Here is a 20,362-nt window from a genome sequence, read left to right as displayed (position 1 = left end):
AACAACTCATTAAAATAATAAAGGAAGAGAAAGAATTTGAGTTTTTTAATAGAATGAAAAAATATAATTTTAATAAAATATTGTATTTTATTTTTAACAACTCGCCACAGTCAACTGGTATTTATACCAGTTTACCATAGTTATAAAAAATTTAGCTTTAATTTCTCCTATAACACATGTTTTTTTGGTTCTTTGGTGGTAATATATATATATATATATATATATATAATTGCTAAAATACAATCACCATTGTGAATATTTTTATTGTTTTTGTTAAGTTTTAGGGTTGAATAGTTGCTATTTGAGTTAGACCAGCTAGGCTGATTGGGGAGAAAGAGGAACTAAAGTTTTGGAACGGGGCCCAACTAAAAAAATAAAATATATAATAACTATATATATATATATATATATATTGGACCAGGGAAGGCTCAGGCTCCCTTGGACTCCTACTTGGATTTGTCCCTGATATGTACAGGTGTCTGATATACTTTTATGAATGAATTTTGAGTTTTGTATTCTAATAAGCTTTAGTTAGAATAAAACAAAACATATTATGTGAATTTTAAACCCATTAATTAGTTGCAAAATTGGAGCTTCGGTTCAAAATTACGTGTTTTTAATTAGGAGGTGAGTAATGGATTTAATTCTTAGGAAGGCATTTTCTTTTCCTTTTTATTCATATTTGGATTGGCGAAATCATAAAATGTCATTCATATTTGCATTGTCAATTATCTGCTCTTAAATCTTTATCTCAATGCAGGTATTCACTATGGTTCAGAAACTTAAGCAGGAAAAGTTGTCCTTTAGATTTACCCCATCAAAAAAGAGAAGTAGAACAACTCGGACAAAATAATATATCCCTGAACTGAGGCTTTTGCATTAACTCAAGAAAAACTTTTAAGATTGTTGTTTTTGCATTTATCTTCCAAAAAATGTGCGCATTGGCCATGCAACGCTGCAGATTCTGTGATAGCTGGTCCTTCCAGCTTTTTTAAGTCCTCTTTATACTTTTTTCATTTCAAAATGGGATGTGCAGGTTGAGGAATGAAGTTACTATTCCTTTGTCATTCAGTTATTTTATTTGATTGCGTTTTTAGTATAGGAAATAATATATATATATATATATATATACACATATAATGACGGATTCCTTACCAAAAGTGCGTGATAGTTATTCATTAAATCCCGTAATAACTAAAAAAAAAAAGGTAAATTACGAATTTGATTCCTAACTTTTACACTGAATGTTAATTTGGTCCATAACATTTCAAATGTGTCAGTTTAGTTCCTAACATTTTGTTATTGTGTTGAAATAGTCTTTGCTATTAAGTGATGGATGGAAAATGTTGATGTAACTAATAGCCAAAATAAAAACCTATTTTTATGCCACATTTGATGACATGAAGTGCCACTTGGAATAAAATTTAAAAGAAAAATTTTCATGATTAATTCCTATTTTTGTTCCACTTGAAATTTCATTGTTTAGTTTCTAACAAAACCAATGGTTCAAACTTCACTCATCAATTAGTTCTCTAATTGTTTCTATTTTTCCACAAAACAACATAGACCAAACAAACTAGAACAAAATTCCAAATTCCCTTGTCATTCCCTCACTAATCCACCTTTGTTCACTGGAGCACTAGCATCGGGGGTGTAAAAACCCCCTAGTTACTATTTTACAACCTAGATATTTAAAAACATGCTACATCTGAGGGTGGGTATCTAAAAATTTATACCATCAGTGAATAGTAAGGTTGTATATATACAACCCTACTATTCATGGGTTGTAAAGATAAAAATTAATATTTTAATGGAGAGAGGAAAAGTGGGGAAAAAGAGATGGGAGAAAAGAGAAAGAATTGATTTGTTTATATTATTCTAATGAGTTAAATAGAAACTAAGGTATTAGGTGAGTTATAAAATGAGATAGTAAAATAAATAAAGTAGGTTTTGAGAATATATAATAGACACTTTTTTGCATCCCCGGATGCTAATGCTCTGAGCAACCAAAAAACAACTTCAATGTTTCTAATTACACAAAGTGAAGAGGCCTCAGATCTTTCACTGAACTAATCAAAAGCTAAAACATCCCTAAAACCTTCTCTTCCATTTTCCTTACGTTTTATTAATTTATTTTTATTATTATTTTTTCTGTGCTTCAGAATCTCTCTCTATCTTTGAGTTCTTGCTATGCTTTGGGCCTTAGTCTACACAAGTGCTTTCGTTATGAAATCCTAGAAGCCAACAAATCTGAGTTTCAGTTTCAGCTGGAATTTACATTTTGATCCAGTTTTGTTTGGATTTATCTTATTGGAGCTTTACAAACTGCGTGTTGTGTTGCATTAGATCTCGTTTTGAATTCTTAGGGAATCAATTTACTTTGGTGCTTGGAATTCTGATTTTGATCTCTAATTCGTGTAACGAAGACCTTTTTTTTAATAATTAGATGGATTTATGGAGGTGATGAAGATGAGTAAGAGATTTTAGGTATTTTGGTGGTCATATGTCTCAGTTTTAATATAACTCTTTTTTTTTTTTTTTTTAATTGACGTGGTGATATAGTTGTAGTTGATGTAGCATGGAAAATAATTTTATATTGTTTTCATTGACACATCAATTTTTTCCATTCAATAAATAACAATAAGGACTAAATTAATACAGTACTGAAAATGTTAGAGAATAAATTGACACAATGAAAAGGTTAGGGACTAAATTGAGATATGGTGTAAAGGAAAGGAACTACCTTGTAATTTCCCCAAAAAAGAGAGTAAAAATTCCACAAAAACCAACGTATAAGAGCATCAGCATTAGTAGTACTAAAAACAAATGTCATTTTGACACATGGAAAAATTATTATAACTATTTTAATACATCACTTTTCAATACACTCTGCATCACATATCCTATTTAACACATCACCCATTAAAATAACTTAAAAATTATAACCTTTTATTTAAAAAAAAAAAAAAAAAAGCATTGGCACCGAAACTACAACTAACATAACACCCAAAACCCAACTCTCATAAAAAAAAAAAAAAAAAAAAAAAAAAAAAAACCATCCGAAAAAATCATCACCCTTCGGAACACCCAAAACCAACCAAAATTACAACCACTAGCAACTACAACCAAACAACTCGATACCTAAAACCAACCAAAACTGAAAACCGGAGACTGCCACTGAAAACCCACGACCAGAGAGGGATGAGAGGACTGAAACTCAAGATCAACACCGCCATTGAAAACCCATGGAGAGAGAGCGTGAATTTGACATATATTAGAATTTAATATTTGTGACAATTAAGTCAGTTTTTTTTCCATCTTTAATTTTCTTTTAACATTTAGCAATTTTTAATAAAGGACAATGATATTAATTAAAAAATTATTTTTTAAAAACCAATAATTATACAATTTTTTAATTTATAAATAATCGAATGTTAAGCTGGACATCATATTCTATCCTTAAATCAAGGAAAAATGGCTAAGTATCCTTTATTTTTGAAGTGTGTAGCAAAACACTCATCTTTCCAAAGTATCTAGTAAAATGCCAATGTTTTTGAAATTTGATTTTAACGAAATCGAGTTCCAGGTACAACTCGACATTAGTAATGTCGAGTTCTATGCATATTTTGCCACTTAAATTTTTTTTTTGAAATACACATAGAACTCGATTTTGAGGATATTGAGTTTTACACTACTCAATTTTAAGCAAAGACATTTTGCTAAATATTTTAGCCATTCCCCCCCCCCCCCCCCTTCCCATCAAATCATGTTATGTCAAACGATGAAATACAAATTTATTGTTCTATTCATGTGCTATAACCAAATAGATGCATAAGAATAATTATTTTGTATTCCCTGTAATGCTCATTCTAATATTTTGAGTTTCCACTTTCTAGTTTCTAGTGGTAAAAAGTCACAAAGCCCACAACTTTACATTCCATCGTATTTTTCATGTAATGACTATATGTCATGAGTTAGAACTCATTGACTTATAGCTATTTTGTAGTAAGATAAGTAATTAATTATTCAATCCACAAGCAGAACACGAAAGCACTAAAACTTTTTTTTTAAGAAGATAGGTATAATAAGCCTATAACTTTTATTAAGCAAGAACAGTCAAAATCAGATTTTTTTTTTTTTGAAAGTCTCCAAGAATATTACAGCCATTTATTTGCAGCTTCATCGGACATCAGAACATAGTTCTAACAAAGTTGATAACCACATTCTAAATATAGTTTCAGCAGCAATCTACTTATCCCTTAACGTTCTATTTCTCACCATCAAATTATCGTAAGCTGCACAGGAGAATATTAATCTTCAGATGATGGATTGCAAAAGATTTCTTCAAAGGACTATGACATCCAAAAAATTGTATCTTACCAACAATAAGGATGAAAAGCAATATTGCTCATTTCATAGAAGAAAACTATAAAGAGTTTATTATTTTTCTTAAAAAAAAACTGAAAATGTTTTTTTTTTTTTTTTTTTGGGGGTGCATTTTGAGTTAATGCGGCATGATTGAATTAAAGGAGTGGGGTAATTTAGTCTTGCCAATTTTTTAATCCACGCGTGCCATATGTCCATAATTTTAAATGAAGGTGGTTTGCTCCAAGTTAGATACCATGTCAGCATTCCGTTAAGCCACATAGGAGATAAACTAACAGACTTAGACAGAAAAACCTAAAGTAGAACATTTTGCAAAGTTTAAGAACGAAAAACAATTTTTTTAAAGTTTAGAGATGAAAAACGAACTTTTAGTAGAGTTTAGAGGCAAAAAAAAAAAAAATAAAAAAAAAAAATAACATTGCCACTATTAGGGCTGTCCACGGGTCGAGCCGGGTCGGGTTTGTGCCTAACTCGGACTCGACCCGAATGCATCGGGTGGGGAAAAGTTTAACCCATAACCGACCGGAATAGAGTTTTGGGTCTGCCGGTTTGGGTCATATCAGTTTCGGTTCCATATCGGTCTGTTTCGGGTTTGCTAGAGTGGAGCGAAATTTGGCCAAATTTTGGCCGAAATATTGCCAGATCTGGTCAGATCTAATGAGATCTGGCTGATATTTCCCTATTTCTATAAAGATCGGGCTGAGATCTTGATGGATCTAGCCGAAATCTGCCTATATCGTTGGACTTAAGAGTTTGGACTTACTGGTTTTTGGCTGAAACTTGTGATTTCTGACGAGGAAGAACAGCTCATCAGGCAGGTTGGGTTCGTGGGTTTCTCAGATAGCCAACCCGCAACTCAAACCGATGGTCTCAGGTCCTTGTGCCGGCGACCCACGTTCGACCAAAACCAAGCTTGGATCGGGCGGTTTTGGGTGAAGATGATTAGGTTTCAGGCAGTTTTTCAGGTCCGGGCGGGTCGTGGACAGCCCTAGCCACTATATGTGTGGGAGCTCTAAATTTGTAGAAAATGTTAGCCTAAGTCTTGTGGTGGGTAAAACAAAAAGGCAGAAGGAAAACAAATTAAAATTCCATTTTCTACCAAGGTATTGATATGAATATGTGCATGTGGAAATGAAGAAAGAGAGGATAGAGGTAGGAACTTTATACTATATCCGAAATTGGTATTCAATGTTGAGGATCTGCTTGTTTGTGTGGATCATCTGGACGTTTGAGGCACCTGAAGATACACATAAGCACTACACAAGGTTTTTGCATAATTTTGTCATTTGTGAAACACTCTTTGGAAGCATTCTTGCTCATATAAAATGAAATTTTGTGAATCCGAGAGGCATTCCACAAAGCAAATGCCATAGCAGACTTTTTGCGGCAACCTTGCATCTAAGGAGCACACTTGAATGCATCGTTGAAAGCACTTGCTATCATATGAGACATAGTTTTGGGTAGACGGAGAGCTGTGCTTGATTGGGAAGATATAGGCTTCGCTTTGCATTATAACTGACACAACTAAAATCCATACTATCTTCCTCAAAGCAATTCTCCTCATATTATTTCCACACTTACGTAATTGAAAGTTTTCTTTTCTCAGTCATGGACAATCTTAATCAGCTTTAACCCTTTTATATTGTATAAGTTCTTTGAAATTTTCCATTTTGGATTCTGTATTGATTTACTCTCTTACAATCAACCTTTCTCCAAATATAGAGATGTCAACTATATTAAAAAAAGAAAATCATTTTACAATTAATTGTGGCTTTTGAGGTTAGTTAGTCTCTATTTAAAGTTACGTCTCTTGCATATTATGATGTGTTTATCGAGTGACTCTATGCATATATTATATTCCTATCAATCAAATTTTTTATTAAGTATAATAATCCTTGTTATTGTAAGTTGTAACCACACATCTCATCACTTTTGGATTTTGGTGAGTATAGCCAATGACATTTTTTTACTCACGTGTCTTCTTATTTAAGTTGGAAATCATGATTTAAAATTACGATTTTAATTGTTTTTTTTTGGGGGCTGTGTGTGTAAAATTGTTTATGTGCAACAAGTATTACAGCTTATAAAAACATGTAAATATATGCATGTAAGGGATGTGATGTAATTATGTTAAATGTTAGCTTTTATACATACATACATATATATATATATATATATAGCGTCCGCTCTTGGGTAACTCTTTATCATTAGACCAAGACATCAATCAGTTTTTAGTGTAGGCGGAGATTGAACCTCAAATATCTTATTCTTAACTATTAGAGACTTTATTAGTTAAGCTAACTAGAACCCATAATGTTACATTTTATTGTAACATTATATTATTGGAGTCTTATATTAATAGAATGTCATTACAAGAATATAACATTACCTTGTTTTTATTTAATTTGATTCAATATTTTAAGACTTTTCTAATTAAAAAATAAATAATTTTTTCTGGTTTAATGTTTTAAGACTTTTCCTCCCTCACACATTTACACAAAACACTTTCCAATTCAATTCACCACTTTTACCTCTTGCCTTTCTATTCTTTTATATATACCTACCTATGTCCCTTCATGCCATCCCATAACAATTACACATAGACCAAAAACGATGTTATTTACTTTCAATATTTCAACAATGCCTACCATGCTCCAATACTGTTGTCTCATCTAATCCTAACATGTATGAGTTGACTACAACCAAGGAAGAAGAGGTTGCATTTTATATTGAGTGATAATAGCAATTATGATTTTGATGTTAACGTTAGACATTTTGAACTTGTGGTTTTGTAAAGAATGTGATTGACTGTGAGTGTTTGGGATGTGAATCAAAAAGTTGAAGTCATAGCATTTATTGTTGCCAAGTTCTTGTTACTCCACCTCATCCATCACGTTATTACCCATATAATAATTCTTTTCTTATTTATTTATTATTCCTAATTTTTTATTCAAAAAATATACAAATAGATTAACTTTACACATTCATCTTAAGCGTTTTTAGCTTTACATATAATTTTACCTTTACATATTCATCTACTTTAATTGAGATGTTTATTACTTTATATCTAAACAATGAAATCAATGAAGAATCAAAAACCAAAAACAATGTCTATACATATATATCTTATATATAATAATGGAAGTTTTATAATAAATTTTACAAAACACTTTTTGCACTGCATCTTTGGCGTCATTTCTTTTTCTTTTGCATTTGCCTCACTTGACAAATAAGGCTGTGTTTGTTTCATGTAAGTGATTTTCCGGAAAATACTTATTTTCCGGAAATGCTATTTTTCGGAAAGGAAAATATTTTCAAGTGTTTGGTTGTATTATGAAAATTTTTCTAGAAAATAATTTCATGTGTTTGGTAACACCCTGAAAATACTATTTTCCACCACCACCCCCACAAAACCCACCACCACACAACAGGAAAACCACCAAAACACCACCACCCACGCCACCACAACAACAACAACAAAATCAGAGATCAAAGAGAGAGAGAGTAAAAAATCAAAATCACAAACAAATTTTATTACAAAAATTTCAAACGAGAACGAGAACGAGAACGAATCGTTGCGAGTGGGTTTGTGGTGCGAGTGGGTTCGTCGGGGTTCGTCGGTGTGAGTGGGTTCGCGGTGTGAGTGGCTTCGTCGGGGTTCGTTGGTTGAGTGGGTTCGTCGGTGCGAGTGGGTTCGCGGTGTGAGTGGGTTTGTCGGTGCGAGTGGGTTCGTCGATGCGAGTGGGTTCGTCGGTGCGAGTGGGTTCGTCGGGGTTCGTCGTGGTTCGTCGGTGCGAGTGGGTTCGCGACGATCTCTCTACTCTCTCTGTCTCTCTCTTCGCGCGTGGTCTGGAAATGGTGAGACGATCTCAATGTTCGGTGACTGGGTTCGACGAGGGTGGGTTTGAACGATCGGAGCGGTGCGATCGTCTTGCTCCGATGTGATCTTCTTGCTCTGACGTCGGCGATCTTCTTGCTCTTCCTCTCTCTCTCTCTTCTATTTTCCAAGGCCGGAAATCATTTTAAGTGAAAATGAAAACGGAAATGATTTTCCGTTGTTTTGGCTCTCATTTTCAGTCAACCGGAAATGCTTTTCAGTTTGACCGAATTTGAAGTTACAACCAAACACCCAATTTTCCGAAAAATCATTTCCGGAATCAGTTTGAAGTCAATTCAAACGCAGCCTAATATTACAATGGGTACTGTGGCCCTCAAACCCAAAAATCTGTAAGACTGAGCTTGGATCCTTAATTTATTTGTTTTATGATGGGGATATTTTTTTGGCCCACGATGGGAGGTCCCAAGAGCAGTTGCTGGCTACAATAGGCTGGGTCTTGAAGGCAGATTATCACTTTTGACTTTAAGCTTAGGCCAAGGACTTGATCCTCGGACTACATTTGATATCCCTCACCCTGAGATGAATCTCCATTTCTTAGTATAGACCTCTCATTCTCTCGTGTTTTCACACCTTGATTTTTCCAACCTCCCCCCCCCCCCCCCTTCTCTTACCTCCTCTCCCTTTTATACCCTTTTGTTAGTCGGAACTTCATTATGATGGAATCTCTCCACGTATGTGGGACCCACGAATTCAAGGATCCTAGTGGCCTTTTGAGTCTATAGCATTGTTCCCCCTTATCAAATTTGAGATCAACAGTGGACTCCATCAATCTAACTGTGTCGAATTACTTTGTAACTTGTGCCCAATGCTAGTTCGGGTCCTCGAATGTTTATTGGCGCCTAGTTAGAGGTCATGGGCTCAGAGCGTTGGGCCTTCCACAACTCGTTCGTTCTTGGGCCAAGGTCATGCTTCCAATGTGGACCATCCAACATCCTTAGCCCACCTCTGAGACGGTCTTGACACACGTTCCCCCACATGTACAATCCTTATTTTGATAATTTTTAGTATCAATTAAATACAATCATTTTTTTTATAATGTTTTATTATTAAATTTTATAACTTGCCATAGAGAGAACAGAGAGGGACCAAAATTCATGTTCATTTTAATTTGTGGATGCAAATTTCAGGTGCTAACATGCAAAGCAGAGCTGCAGAGATTTTTTATTTTTATTTTTTTGTCAGACTAAAATATTAATAAGTTTTTAGTGTAGACAGAGACCCAAATTTCTTATACTACCATCATAAATTTTACCAGTTGAACTAACTAAAACTAATAACAGAGGTGATGGATCGAAGAACATCCCTGCGTGGACCCAATTTGAAGACTAAAACAGTGTTGTCGGCTCAATACTAAAGTTGATAATCAGTAGACCAGAAAAAGAGAATAATTATTACTTGTGCTTTTGCTTTTTTCTTATTTTATTTTATCTTTTGGGTACAAATTGCTTTGGCGAAAATGGGTAATTACCCATAAAAAACTAACTATATAGTTAGTAGGGCCGGTTTACAAAGTATTTGGATTTTTAACAACTCAAGCCTCAAAGGCTCGATTTTGGGCCTCTAAATCGAGCCTCTAAGGCTCGGTTTAGGTAGTTTGATGTGGCAAAAATCCAGGCGGCGTCTACGTGGAACTCGAATTTCTGAGACTCGAGTTCCACGTAGATGCCACGTTGACACGCTTTAAACTCGAGTCTCTGAGACTCGGTTTAGGAAAAGTGAAACCGAGTCATAGAGGCTCGAGTTTCAAAGCCGTATATACTTGTCTGGCGGGACGCCACTATTCTTTAAACTCGAGTCTCTGAGACTCGATTTACTAAAAGTGAAACCGAGTCTTAGAGACTCGAGTTTCAAAGCCCTATGCTCTCCTTCTCTGGTCATGTCTGGTTGTCTGGTCATGTCAACCAGTCTTTGTTGCTTGTGCTTGTGCTAGTCTAATATATATTAACTGAGTACGTTGCTTGTCTGGTCATGTCAACAGTCTTTGTTGCTTGTGCTTGTGCTAGTCTATTAATTGAGTACGTTGCTGAAGGACATGTCAAATGCTTTGTCTGTTTTGAGACATATTCAGAGAATATATTAGACTAGCACAAGCACCAAAAACTTCTCTCAGACCATTTTGAACCAGTTTTGTCTGTATAGGAACGTACTCAATGAATATTAGACTAACAATAAAAAACTCTCACATCTGTCAAAAGTAAGACATGTAATCTCTAAAAAATTCAACAGAAGCTATTAGCCACAGGGCTACTCTGTTTTAAAAAAGAAGGAACAGAAATAATCCTAAGAGAAGCAGCCAAGCCCATTCCAATATCTCCTAAATGTTTCAATCAATCTATTATAAGTATATTTTGATCATTATCCAATTACAATTACACTAAGCATACGCTTCATATGGAAAATTTAAAATTACTAAATGCGAAAAAAATTTAAAATGACAACCCAATTGAAATATTTAAATGTAAATAAAATTTAAAGGAGCACAGATGCAGAATTCACAAAATTAGAAAAATAAAAAGGGGTTTAAGACATTATCAAATTTACCAAGAAGAAAGTCATCAAACTTTCAGTAACATGGATCAAATTAAACACTAAATCATCAACTTTGACAAACCCTATCATCAACTTTAACAAACCCTAACATCAACAATTTAATTTAACAAAGACCCAGTTAACAAACCCTAACATCATCACTGCAAAACAATGCATAGTTCAAGATTTGAGTATGAAATTTCCCTCATATCAATAGTTCAACCCACGAACAGAACAAAGCACAAAACAAAACAAAAAAAATCAAACCCACAAACCAATTCAATCTCAAAACACAATAAAGTTTCCCTCTTTTTTAGCAGGTTTAACAGTTTTATTACAAATTCAATACATAAACCAAAATAGAAAACAACTTCGTGAAACCAAACTTTCTTTAATTTTTCATGCATGTTTCTCGGCAACCAAACAGTGAATGGTGGGTACAAAGCAACTCACCTTTTTCTTTATTTTTGAGAGACCGCGTAGACTCAAAGCTTGCTGTGGCTTGATCAAAGCTTTTGGCGAAGGCTAACTGAGACTGAGACTGAGATTGACTGAGAGAACAATGAGATGGAGAAGCAGGTGAGTGAGAGCGTGAGTGGAGAAAGTGAGTGACAGATTAGTGTGAGAGGGTGAGACAGTGAGTGAGAGCGTGAGAGTGCGCGTCTGCTCTGTGTGAGAGAGAGGGTGAGGGTGAGTGATAGTGGAGAGTGATTTGTGTGAGGCGTTATTTTTGAAAATGCCTTATTTGAAATCGAGTTTCTGAGACTCGGTTTCACTCTCAGTTTCACTTTAAGTAAACTGAGTCTCTGAGCCTCGAGATCTACTTGGCCATATTCCACGTGGCGTGTCCACGTAGAACTCGAGTTTTAAAAACTCAAGTTCCACGTGGACACGCCACATGGAATTTGGCGATATCAAGTCGTAGAAACCGAGCCTCAAAGGCTTGATTTAGAGGTCAAAATCGAGCCTTTGAGGCTCGAGTTGCTAAAAATCCAAATACTTTGTAAACCGGCCCTACTAACTATATAATTAATTTTTTATGAGTAATTACCCATTTTTGCCAATTACTTTTGCTTTTGCTTATACACATACCTTTTTATCGCACTTGTTGGTTTGCTTTCTGGGAGGGTTTTGCTTTTCTCGTTTTCCTAACGGATGCTAAAGTAGCAAACATCGAATTTGCTTTCCTTTATTGTCCTCTTAATCAGCTTTCAATTTCAGCCATTAATTACTTGAATCCTTTTGCTTTGCACATTGCTCCAGAAAAAGCTTGGTCCACTCCAACTCTCACTATCCCCACACCATTTACGCGTAGTGGACTTGACTAAGAGATAACCAGAGTTTGAATGCGAGTTATCAACAAACCGTCAAACCCTTTTGCTTTGCACATTGCTCCAGAAAAAGCTTGGTCCACCCCAACTCTCCGTATCCCCACACCATTTACGCGTAGTTGACTTGACTAAGAGCTACCAAGTACGCACCCCCTCCCCTGAGTTCAGAACGGTGAGACCTCAACAGCGTTTATGGATGGCGACGTGGCTGGCTTCGTCGCAGCGGGTACCAGAGTGATGTGTACGTGTGGCGGGATTGAGTTAATTTGCTCTACTTTGTGAACCCTCAGTTCAACTGTGCTTCAACAGACAATCGACCAAACAAAAAAAAAGAAAAAGGTAAGGTTTGACCTATCTGATGAACGGAGGGATTCAAAATCCTAGTTTTCTTCTTCCCTAGCTTACTTCTTTTCATTTTTATGTTTATTAAAATTAGATTAAAATGCAAATTTCACCTTAAAATAAATTTTATTTAAAACTTATTTTAGAATTTACCTTTATTTTTGTTCAATTGAATCATCTAATATTCTAGGTTTCAAATATACTTAATTTAGGCATTTTGCCTAATTTTTGTTCACTGTAGCAAGTTGCTAAAAAAATTTGACTTTGACATCATTGAGGTGAGCATTTTTTGGAGCTTGAGTTGGTAATATAACTATTTTACCACCACCAATACTGATGCTCACGACTTGTTTTCCTCCCTGTAATGCTTGAATTTATACAATAAAGGAAAAACTTTTTACCTGGTGAAAAAGCAACATGAAAACAACTTTATAGCCTCTCTTTTTGTTGAGAACTTTATAGCTATTACAGCCTGTTAGTAATAATAAAAGTGAAAAATAAAAACTTTCGCTGTAATTTGTGAAAACGCGGGATGTATAAGCTTTGAATCTTGAAGAACAAAGTTTCTTGTAAATTTCCTACACGACCAATTAAACACCACTTTAAGTCAAATTAATCATAAACAAGGTCACCTAGGGTTTCTTTTTGTCGCATAAGTTAATTTTTCAAACATATTAGTTATATGATCAAAATTGAAACATATTAGTTATGTGACCGAAGTTGGAATTTGAGTCTCTAAAACTTGAGTTCCATTGAGAAATGTTGTGAATATACATGAATTCTTAGATCTGTGAAAAGTGAAAAATAGAAAGAAAATAATACACACAAAAGGCAATTACACAACACAAAAAAATAAGTAGTTCTGCAATTTGCCTAAGTCTATGAAGTTGAAGTGATTTCACTATTTTCAGGGAAAAATACAAGATATAGCAATAAAATTTTTCTCTCTCAAAACAACACAATGAACCCTAATATGAAACAATGTTATTTATATCCTACACAGTAGTTTCACATGGGCTAAAAATGGGTCAATCGGCTCAAACTTCCACTCCATGGACTAATCATTAGAAAAACTTTCATTAAAACCAAAACACTTTTATATCAGGTTGAGTCATAATTTGAATCAAACACAAACTAGGCTCTACATAGCTCAACAAGAAAAATTTGAGATTATATATTTTTTTGAGTTTTCAGCAGAGTTTGAGTTCTTTACATTGGAACTCGAGTACAAGGGACTCAAGTTCTTCAGCAGAGTTTGAGTTCTTTACACTGGAATTCCAAAGCCACGGAAATCTGGTTAGAAATCAAATAGTTTGTTCTTTCCTAATTTATTTGTTTTTTAACAATCTCTCTTCAGTTCTAAACTTCTAATTGATTTTATTTTTGGTATGTAGGCTTTAATGGGTGTGACCTCCTTGTCATCTTTCCCAAGTTCTTCTTCTACATCTTATTTTACTGCCCGAACAAGTTCTTTATCTACTTCTCCTGCTGGCCAATGGAAATATGATATCTTTCTCAATTTCAGAGGTGAGGACACCCGCAATAATTTTGTGGATCATCTATATAATGTTTTGAAAGATAGAGGCATTTACACTTTTAGAGATGATCAAAAACTTGAGAGAGGGAAATTCATTAAAGAAGAGCTATTGGAAGCCATAGAAGAATCGAAGTTTGCTATCGTTGTTCTTTCAGAAAACTATGCATCTTCAACTTGGTGCTTAGATGAACTTGTAAAAATCATTGATTGTAGGAAATATATGGGAATGACAGTTCTACCTGTTTTTCACTATGTGAATCCATCTGATGTACGGAAACAAAGAGGAGCTTTTGCAAAGCCATTTGTTGAATATGAAAAAAAGGGGAAAAAAGAGAGGGTAAAGAAATGGAGAGATGCTTTGAGACAAGTGGGCAACCTTCGCGGATGGCATTTAAATAATTATCGGTAATTAAATTTTAATTATTTATTTCTTTTAAATATCCAAATAACCCACTTCATAAATATAACTCTATTTGGAACCTTAAGCAAATCTACATACAAGTTTCATTGTACTTTTTTCAGTTTTTTCTTGAGCAAAACAATCATACATACATGCATGCATATATATATATTTATGTTTCAATCAAAAAAATTGAACATTAGAAATGTATCATATTTTTTGTGTGAACTTTTGGTTGTTCAAACTCAATGCATATTTTACTTTGTTCATTACAGGCCTGAGTCACATGATATCCAAAGCATTGCGGGATGGATATCGCTTAACTTGAAATATGATGCATTTGCAAATATTACTAAGGATCTAGTAGGAATAGATTCTCAAGTGGTGGAGTTGCTGTTATGTTTAGCTATGATGTCAAATAATGTTCGTTTTATAGGGATTTGGGCGATGGGGGGAATGGGTAAGACAACTCTTGCAAGGGTTGTTTATCAAATGGTTTCTAAAGAATTTGAAGCTTGTAGTTTTATAGAGGATGTTAGGGAAAATTATGAAAAAGATGGTTTAGTTCCACTACAACAGAAAATTATTGATCAAATTTTGATGGAAACAAATTTGAAAATAAGTGATGAGTATGATGGGGTTCTCAATATCAAGAATAGGTTATGTCATAAAAAGATTTTACTTGTTCTTGATGATGTAGATAAACCATACTTGTTAAATATGTTAGCTCGAAAGCATGATTGGTTTGGTTCAGGCAGTAGAATTATCATAACAACAAGAGATGTGCAGGTGTTGAGGACACATGGAGTAGATGAAATATATGAAGTTAAAGGATTAAATGATGAATATGCTCTTCAACTTTTTTGCTCGAAAGCCTTTAAGAAAAAGTACGTCCCAGATGATTTTTTAAATGTGTCTAACCGCTTTTTGAATTATGCTGCTGGCCTTCCTTTAGCTCTTAAGGTTTTAGGTTCCTTTTTGTTTGATAAAAGTGTTATTGAATGGGAAAGTGCGTTAGAGAGGCTCAAAGAATTTCCTGAGAGAGAAGTTCTCCAAGTACTTAAATTAAGTTTTGATGGACTCCATGAAACTGAGAAGGAAATTTTCCTACACATTGCATGCTTCTTCAATCATGAGAGGAAAGATCATGTTGTAGAAATACTAGATAATCTTGGCCTTTACCCTGATATTGGATTGAAGGAACTCATTAATAAATCTCTCTTGAAAATTGTGGGTGAAAATATATTGTGGATGCATGATTTACTTGCAGGAATGGGTAGGAACATAGTTCATCAAGAGTGCCCTAATGATCCTAGGATGCGTAGTAAACTATGGTGTTATGAGGACATTGATGAAGTCTTGAAAAAAAATAAGGTAAGAGGTTATTTAGAGAATTTGAGTTTAATCCCTACCTTATTATTCAAAAAAAAAAAAAAAATTCAAATTTGAATTGTTATGCTAATAATATATTTTGCAATTCACCAATTTCTTCTTGATTACAAGGGATCAAAAGCAGTTCAAGCCATGGATATTTGTGGTATGTGTCATGAAGAAAAAGAGGCACGTTGGGACTTTAAGGTTGTTTCAAAGATGTACAATCTCAAATTTCTTAGAGTTCGTGGTATTTTGCTTGAACCCAAACATCTTCCTACCAATTTAAGAATTCTTGATTGGATTCAATATCCTTCAAAATCATTGCCATCAAGTATCCAACTAGATGAGCTTGTTCAACTTTATTTACCACAAAGCAAAATTGAACGACTTTGGAAACGAATAAAGGTAAGAGCATTATTAAGTATTCTAATACAACTTTGCTTTTTAAATTTCAATAATTTCAATAAATAGACACTAGAATGCTAATTATTCAAAAAAAAAATTATTTCTTTTAACAGAATTATGACAAGTTGAAGATCATTGACTTGACCAGCTCTTCAGGCCTAATTATAACCCCAGACTTCACTGGAGTCCCAAATCTTGAAAAATTAGTTCTTCAAAATTGTACAAATTTACGTGAGCTTCACCCATCTATTGGAATTCTTAAAAAGCTGATTCTTCTTAATTTGGGGGGTTGCAAAAAACTAAGTCGTCTTCCAAGCAAGTTTGAAATGGAGTCTCTCGTGACCCTTAACCTTTTTGGTTGCTCAAGACTTAAGAAAATTCCAGATTTTGTGGGAAACATGGAATGCTTACAAAAGCTTTTTCTGGATTTCACTGCAATTGTGGAACTACCTTCATCAGTTGAAGGCTTGATTGGCTTGACTTCATTGACTTTAAGTTATTGCAAAAATCTTGTGTGTCTTCCTAGTAGCATTTGTAGTTTGGAATCGCTTAAATATCTTGATCTTTCTGGGTGCTCAAAATTTGACAACTTGCCAGAGAACCTAGGGAATGCCAAAGGCCTAAAGAAGCTTTATTTGAGGGGAACAGCTATAAAAGAGATGCCTTCATCAATTGAACATTTGATAAGCCTTACTTTATTGACTCTTAAAGATTGTAAAAATCTTGTTTGTCTTCCATGCACCATTTGTAGTTTAAAGTCGCTTGAATTCTTTGATCTTTCTGGATGCTCAAAATTTGAAAATTTGCCAGAGAACCTAGGAAATCTCAAAGGTCTGAAAAAGCTTCATTTGAGTGGAATAGCTATCAGGGTGCTACCTTCATCAATTGAACATTTGACAAGCCTTAGTTTATTGACCGTAAGGGATTGCAAAAATCTTGTGTGTTTTCCTAACACAATTCGTAGTTTGAGGTTAGGTAATTCTCTTGATCTTGTTGGATGCACAAAATTTGAGAACCTAGGGAATGTCGAAGGTCTGTATAAGCTTGATTTGAGTGGAACAGTTATAAAAGAACTGCCTTCATCAATTGAATATTCGACTAACCTTAATTTCTTGATTCTAAAAGATTGCAAAAACCTTGTGTGTCTTCCTAACACCATTTGTAGCTTGAAGTTGCTTAATTATCTTGATCTTTCTGGATGCTCAAAATTTGACAACTTGCCAGAGAACCTAGGGAATGTAGAAGGGTTGGAGTTGCTTAATTTGAGTGGAACAGCTATAAAAGAGATTCCTTCCTCCATTGTTCAACTTAAAAATCTCAAAGAACTACATATTCATCGATGGAAAGGGACATTATTGTCATTTGATTCCATGCTAACAAGTCATGTTCTCGAGGGTCTATCATTGCCTTCCTTATCTGGTCTGCATTCTTTAAGATATTTGGATCTTTGTGACTGCGATATGTTGTCAATCCCCAATGATATTGGCTGCTTGTCTTCTTTAGCAGACTTAAATCTAAGTGGAAATAATTTTGTTTCCCTTCCTGAAAGCAGCTCTCAACTCTCTAACCTTCGAAGACTCCATTTGGAAGGCTGCAAGAGGCTTCAATCATTGGAAAATGTTCCATCAACTATTGAGTGTTTAATTGCAAACAATTGTACCTCACTGGAGAGATTTCCAAAACTACAGAATGCTCCCTTCGGGTCGTATCACTCCGAGTTGTGTTTCCAATATCTCAACTGCCTCAAATTGGTTGACAATTTTCAAAGTGGCTGTTACTTGCTTCAGGTTTCTCTCTCTCTCTCTCTCTCTCTCTCTCTCTCTCTCTCTCTTCTAAACATTATGCTTTGTATATATCAGGGACAAAGTGGTAGACTGCCAGACAAGTTAGAAATTATTATTCCTGGAAGTGAAATTCTAGAAGGGTTTAACCACGAAATTATGGGCCATAAAGTGAACTTACAAGTGCCTTGTGGGTTTGATGAGCTGATGGGAATTGCATTGTGCGTTGTTTTTGAACGCGACGAGCCTCATCAATACCCTAGAGATTGTCAACTTTCATGTTTGTTGAACGTCAATGGATGTCAAATTAAAAACCCAGAAGTGTTTAAATTTACAGAAAAATATGGTAAAGTTGAATCGCATCACCTTTGGCTGCTCTACTTGTCCTCTTGCTATTTGTCCTGTTACCGTGACTCTGGCTCCGATTGGAATAAAGCATGTAGTCAAACTGATGCGAACGGATTCTATCAACTTAATATTGAAATATCTTCCTGGAACTTGAAGGTGGAGAAAATTGGGTTCTCTTTGTTATCCAATAAAACTATGTCACAATGCATCAACAACAGCGGCATACCATTTGAGGATCTGGGTGTTCTCCATCATGATCTTGACAATTCAGACTGCAAAAACAAGCAAAGTCTTGATGAGGATGACAGGGCTGGACCTAGTGGAGAAGGCTACTATCATGAGAAACTACAACCAAAGAAGATTCAAAGACTCGGAGGATTTATGACTGATTCTGAGGATTCTAGTCAGAGGGAATTTTTCAACTTCTTTGCCAGTATGTGATAATCTTTCTTCTTACTACTTTACAAGTTATCATCATAATTTTTTTTTAAATCAGGTTGGAATAAACAAATTTTTCTTGTTGTCTTGTTGGTGAACTTTTATTTAGTGCAAGGAGAGGATCAAAGGTCCAAGAAACTTGAATCCATTCACGGAGGGAAGCAGGATAGTTGCCAAGACATTGAAGATCCCAATCAAACAATAACACAGTTAAGCATCAACAGCAGGACACTCTATGAAGATCTGGGTGATCTCCGCCATAATCTTTGCAATTCAGCCACAGAAGGTAGCAGAAATAAGCGACGCCATGATGAGGAAGATGGGGCTGGACCTAGTGGAGAAGCCTACTCTAACAACGAACCACATTCAAAGACTTGGAGGATGTATGGCTGACTCTAAAGAATTTAGTATTAGGAATGTTTCGACTTCTTTGCCTGTAAGTCATCATCATCTTTCTTCTTGCTATTACAGTTTACAAGTCTTGATGTTCTCTTTTATTTTTTGGGGAGAGATATCCAATGAAATGAAAGTGTGGGTTTTGAATGTTAGGTTTAAATTTGCATGATAAAAAATTTTAATTTGTCATAGGTATAAATTGGAGATTTTCTTTTTAGATTTTTACTCCTTTTTTGAGAGAGGGAAAAAAGAAAGTTCAAAGTATTTTGCTAGTTAACATCACCTTTTGGCATTCACACTCCAATCATCACAAACTCAAAATTTAAAATCATTCCATATCCCTTTTTTAAAAAAAAGTTTTTTCATCAGGTTTGATAATACAAATTTTTTTCTTGACTTGTTGGGGAACTTTTATATAATGGAAGGAGAGTGCTACTATAATGAGGATCCAAAGCCAAAGTGGATTCAAAACTCGAAGGATTAATGGCTGATTTTGAAGAATCTAGTGAAAATGACCTGGAAGGCTAATCGTTTGCTGTTCATTACCTGTAAGTTATTATTTTTCTTCCTACTAACTTCAAAATATTGTGATACTTGTACCTTAGTGGCACCTTTTGGCACTCGTATCCGAATTGACCCAAACTCAAAAATTAATATCATACCGTATCACTTTTTTTTTTTTTAATCAGGTGGGAATAACACAAATTTTTTCTTGTTGGTGAACTTTTATTTAATTAATGGAAGGATGGGATCAAACGTCTAAGAAGCTTGAAGCCTTTGCCAAAGTGGATAGTTACAAGAGCGTCAACGTTGAAGTATTAGCCGAGTAGCTATGCTCCTCTCACACTCACCTTGGGCTCTTGCAAAAGTGGTCAAGGAACCAAAATGGTCAAGCATTTAAATTAACTGTCAATTTGCTCTTATTATTGATTAAATCTTTTTTTTTTTTGTGGGTGTCCTGCAAGTGTAATGCTATGTTAAACTTCTAATGACATACAGATATAAAGCCTTCATATCAACTTCTTCTTGTTAACACAAAGTTACCATCCAATGCCTCATTTGGTTGGAGATGTATAATGGAAACTAGAAAGGCTACACAGTTGAGCTACTGTTAGAAGATAGCGATGGAAGACAGGTGAACATCTGGGAAGATAGGCAGCGCTGACACTGAGTACATTCAGGGTGGTTTAACTGAGA

The 20,362-nt window shown here is 34.7% G+C and overlaps 2 protein-coding genes across 3 annotated transcripts; both read left to right on the top strand.

Annotated features, from left to right (window-relative positions):
- The first annotated feature begins 11,380 nt into the window (after positions 1 to 11,380).
- On the top strand, positions 11,381 to 15,711 carry LOC126727805 (disease resistance protein RUN1-like). Its single transcript, XM_050433719.1, has 4 exons — positions 11,381 to 11,392; positions 13,881 to 14,428; positions 14,699 to 15,479; positions 15,694 to 15,711. Exons 1-4 carry the CDS (start codon positions 11,381 to 11,383, stop codon positions 15,709 to 15,711), a joined length of 1,359 nt encoding a protein of 452 aa, XP_050289676.1.
- Positions 15,712 to 15,939: 228 nt separating this feature from the next.
- Positions 15,940 to 20,110, top strand: LOC126725151 (probable disease resistance protein At4g19520). 2 transcript variants are annotated; one of them, XM_050429689.1, is made up of 5 exons: positions 15,940 to 16,202; positions 16,316 to 18,764; positions 18,879 to 19,205; positions 19,591 to 19,713; positions 19,910 to 20,110. In XM_050429689.1, the coding sequence occupies exons 1-3, from the start codon at positions 15,948 to 15,950 to the stop codon at positions 19,160 to 19,162; spliced, it is 2,988 nt and encodes a 995-aa protein (XP_050285646.1). In that variant the 5' UTR covers positions 15,940 to 15,947; the 3' UTR covers positions 19,163 to 19,205; positions 19,591 to 19,713; positions 19,910 to 20,110. The 2 variants fall into 2 exon arrangements, with proteins under 2 accessions (XP_050285646.1, XP_050285647.1); XM_050429690.1 differs by having other exon boundaries at positions 19,855 to 20,110.
- Positions 20,111 to 20,362: the final 252 nt, after the last annotated feature.

The sequence above is a fragment of the Quercus robur genome, chromosome 5, assembly GCF_932294415.1.
Source record: "Quercus robur chromosome 5, dhQueRobu3.1, whole genome shotgun sequence".
Classification (NCBI taxonomy): Eukaryota; Viridiplantae; Streptophyta; class Magnoliopsida; order Fagales; family Fagaceae; genus Quercus; species Quercus robur.
The sequence above is the reverse complement of the archived record's forward strand: the minus strand, read 5'-3'. Positions and strand labels throughout refer to the sequence as shown.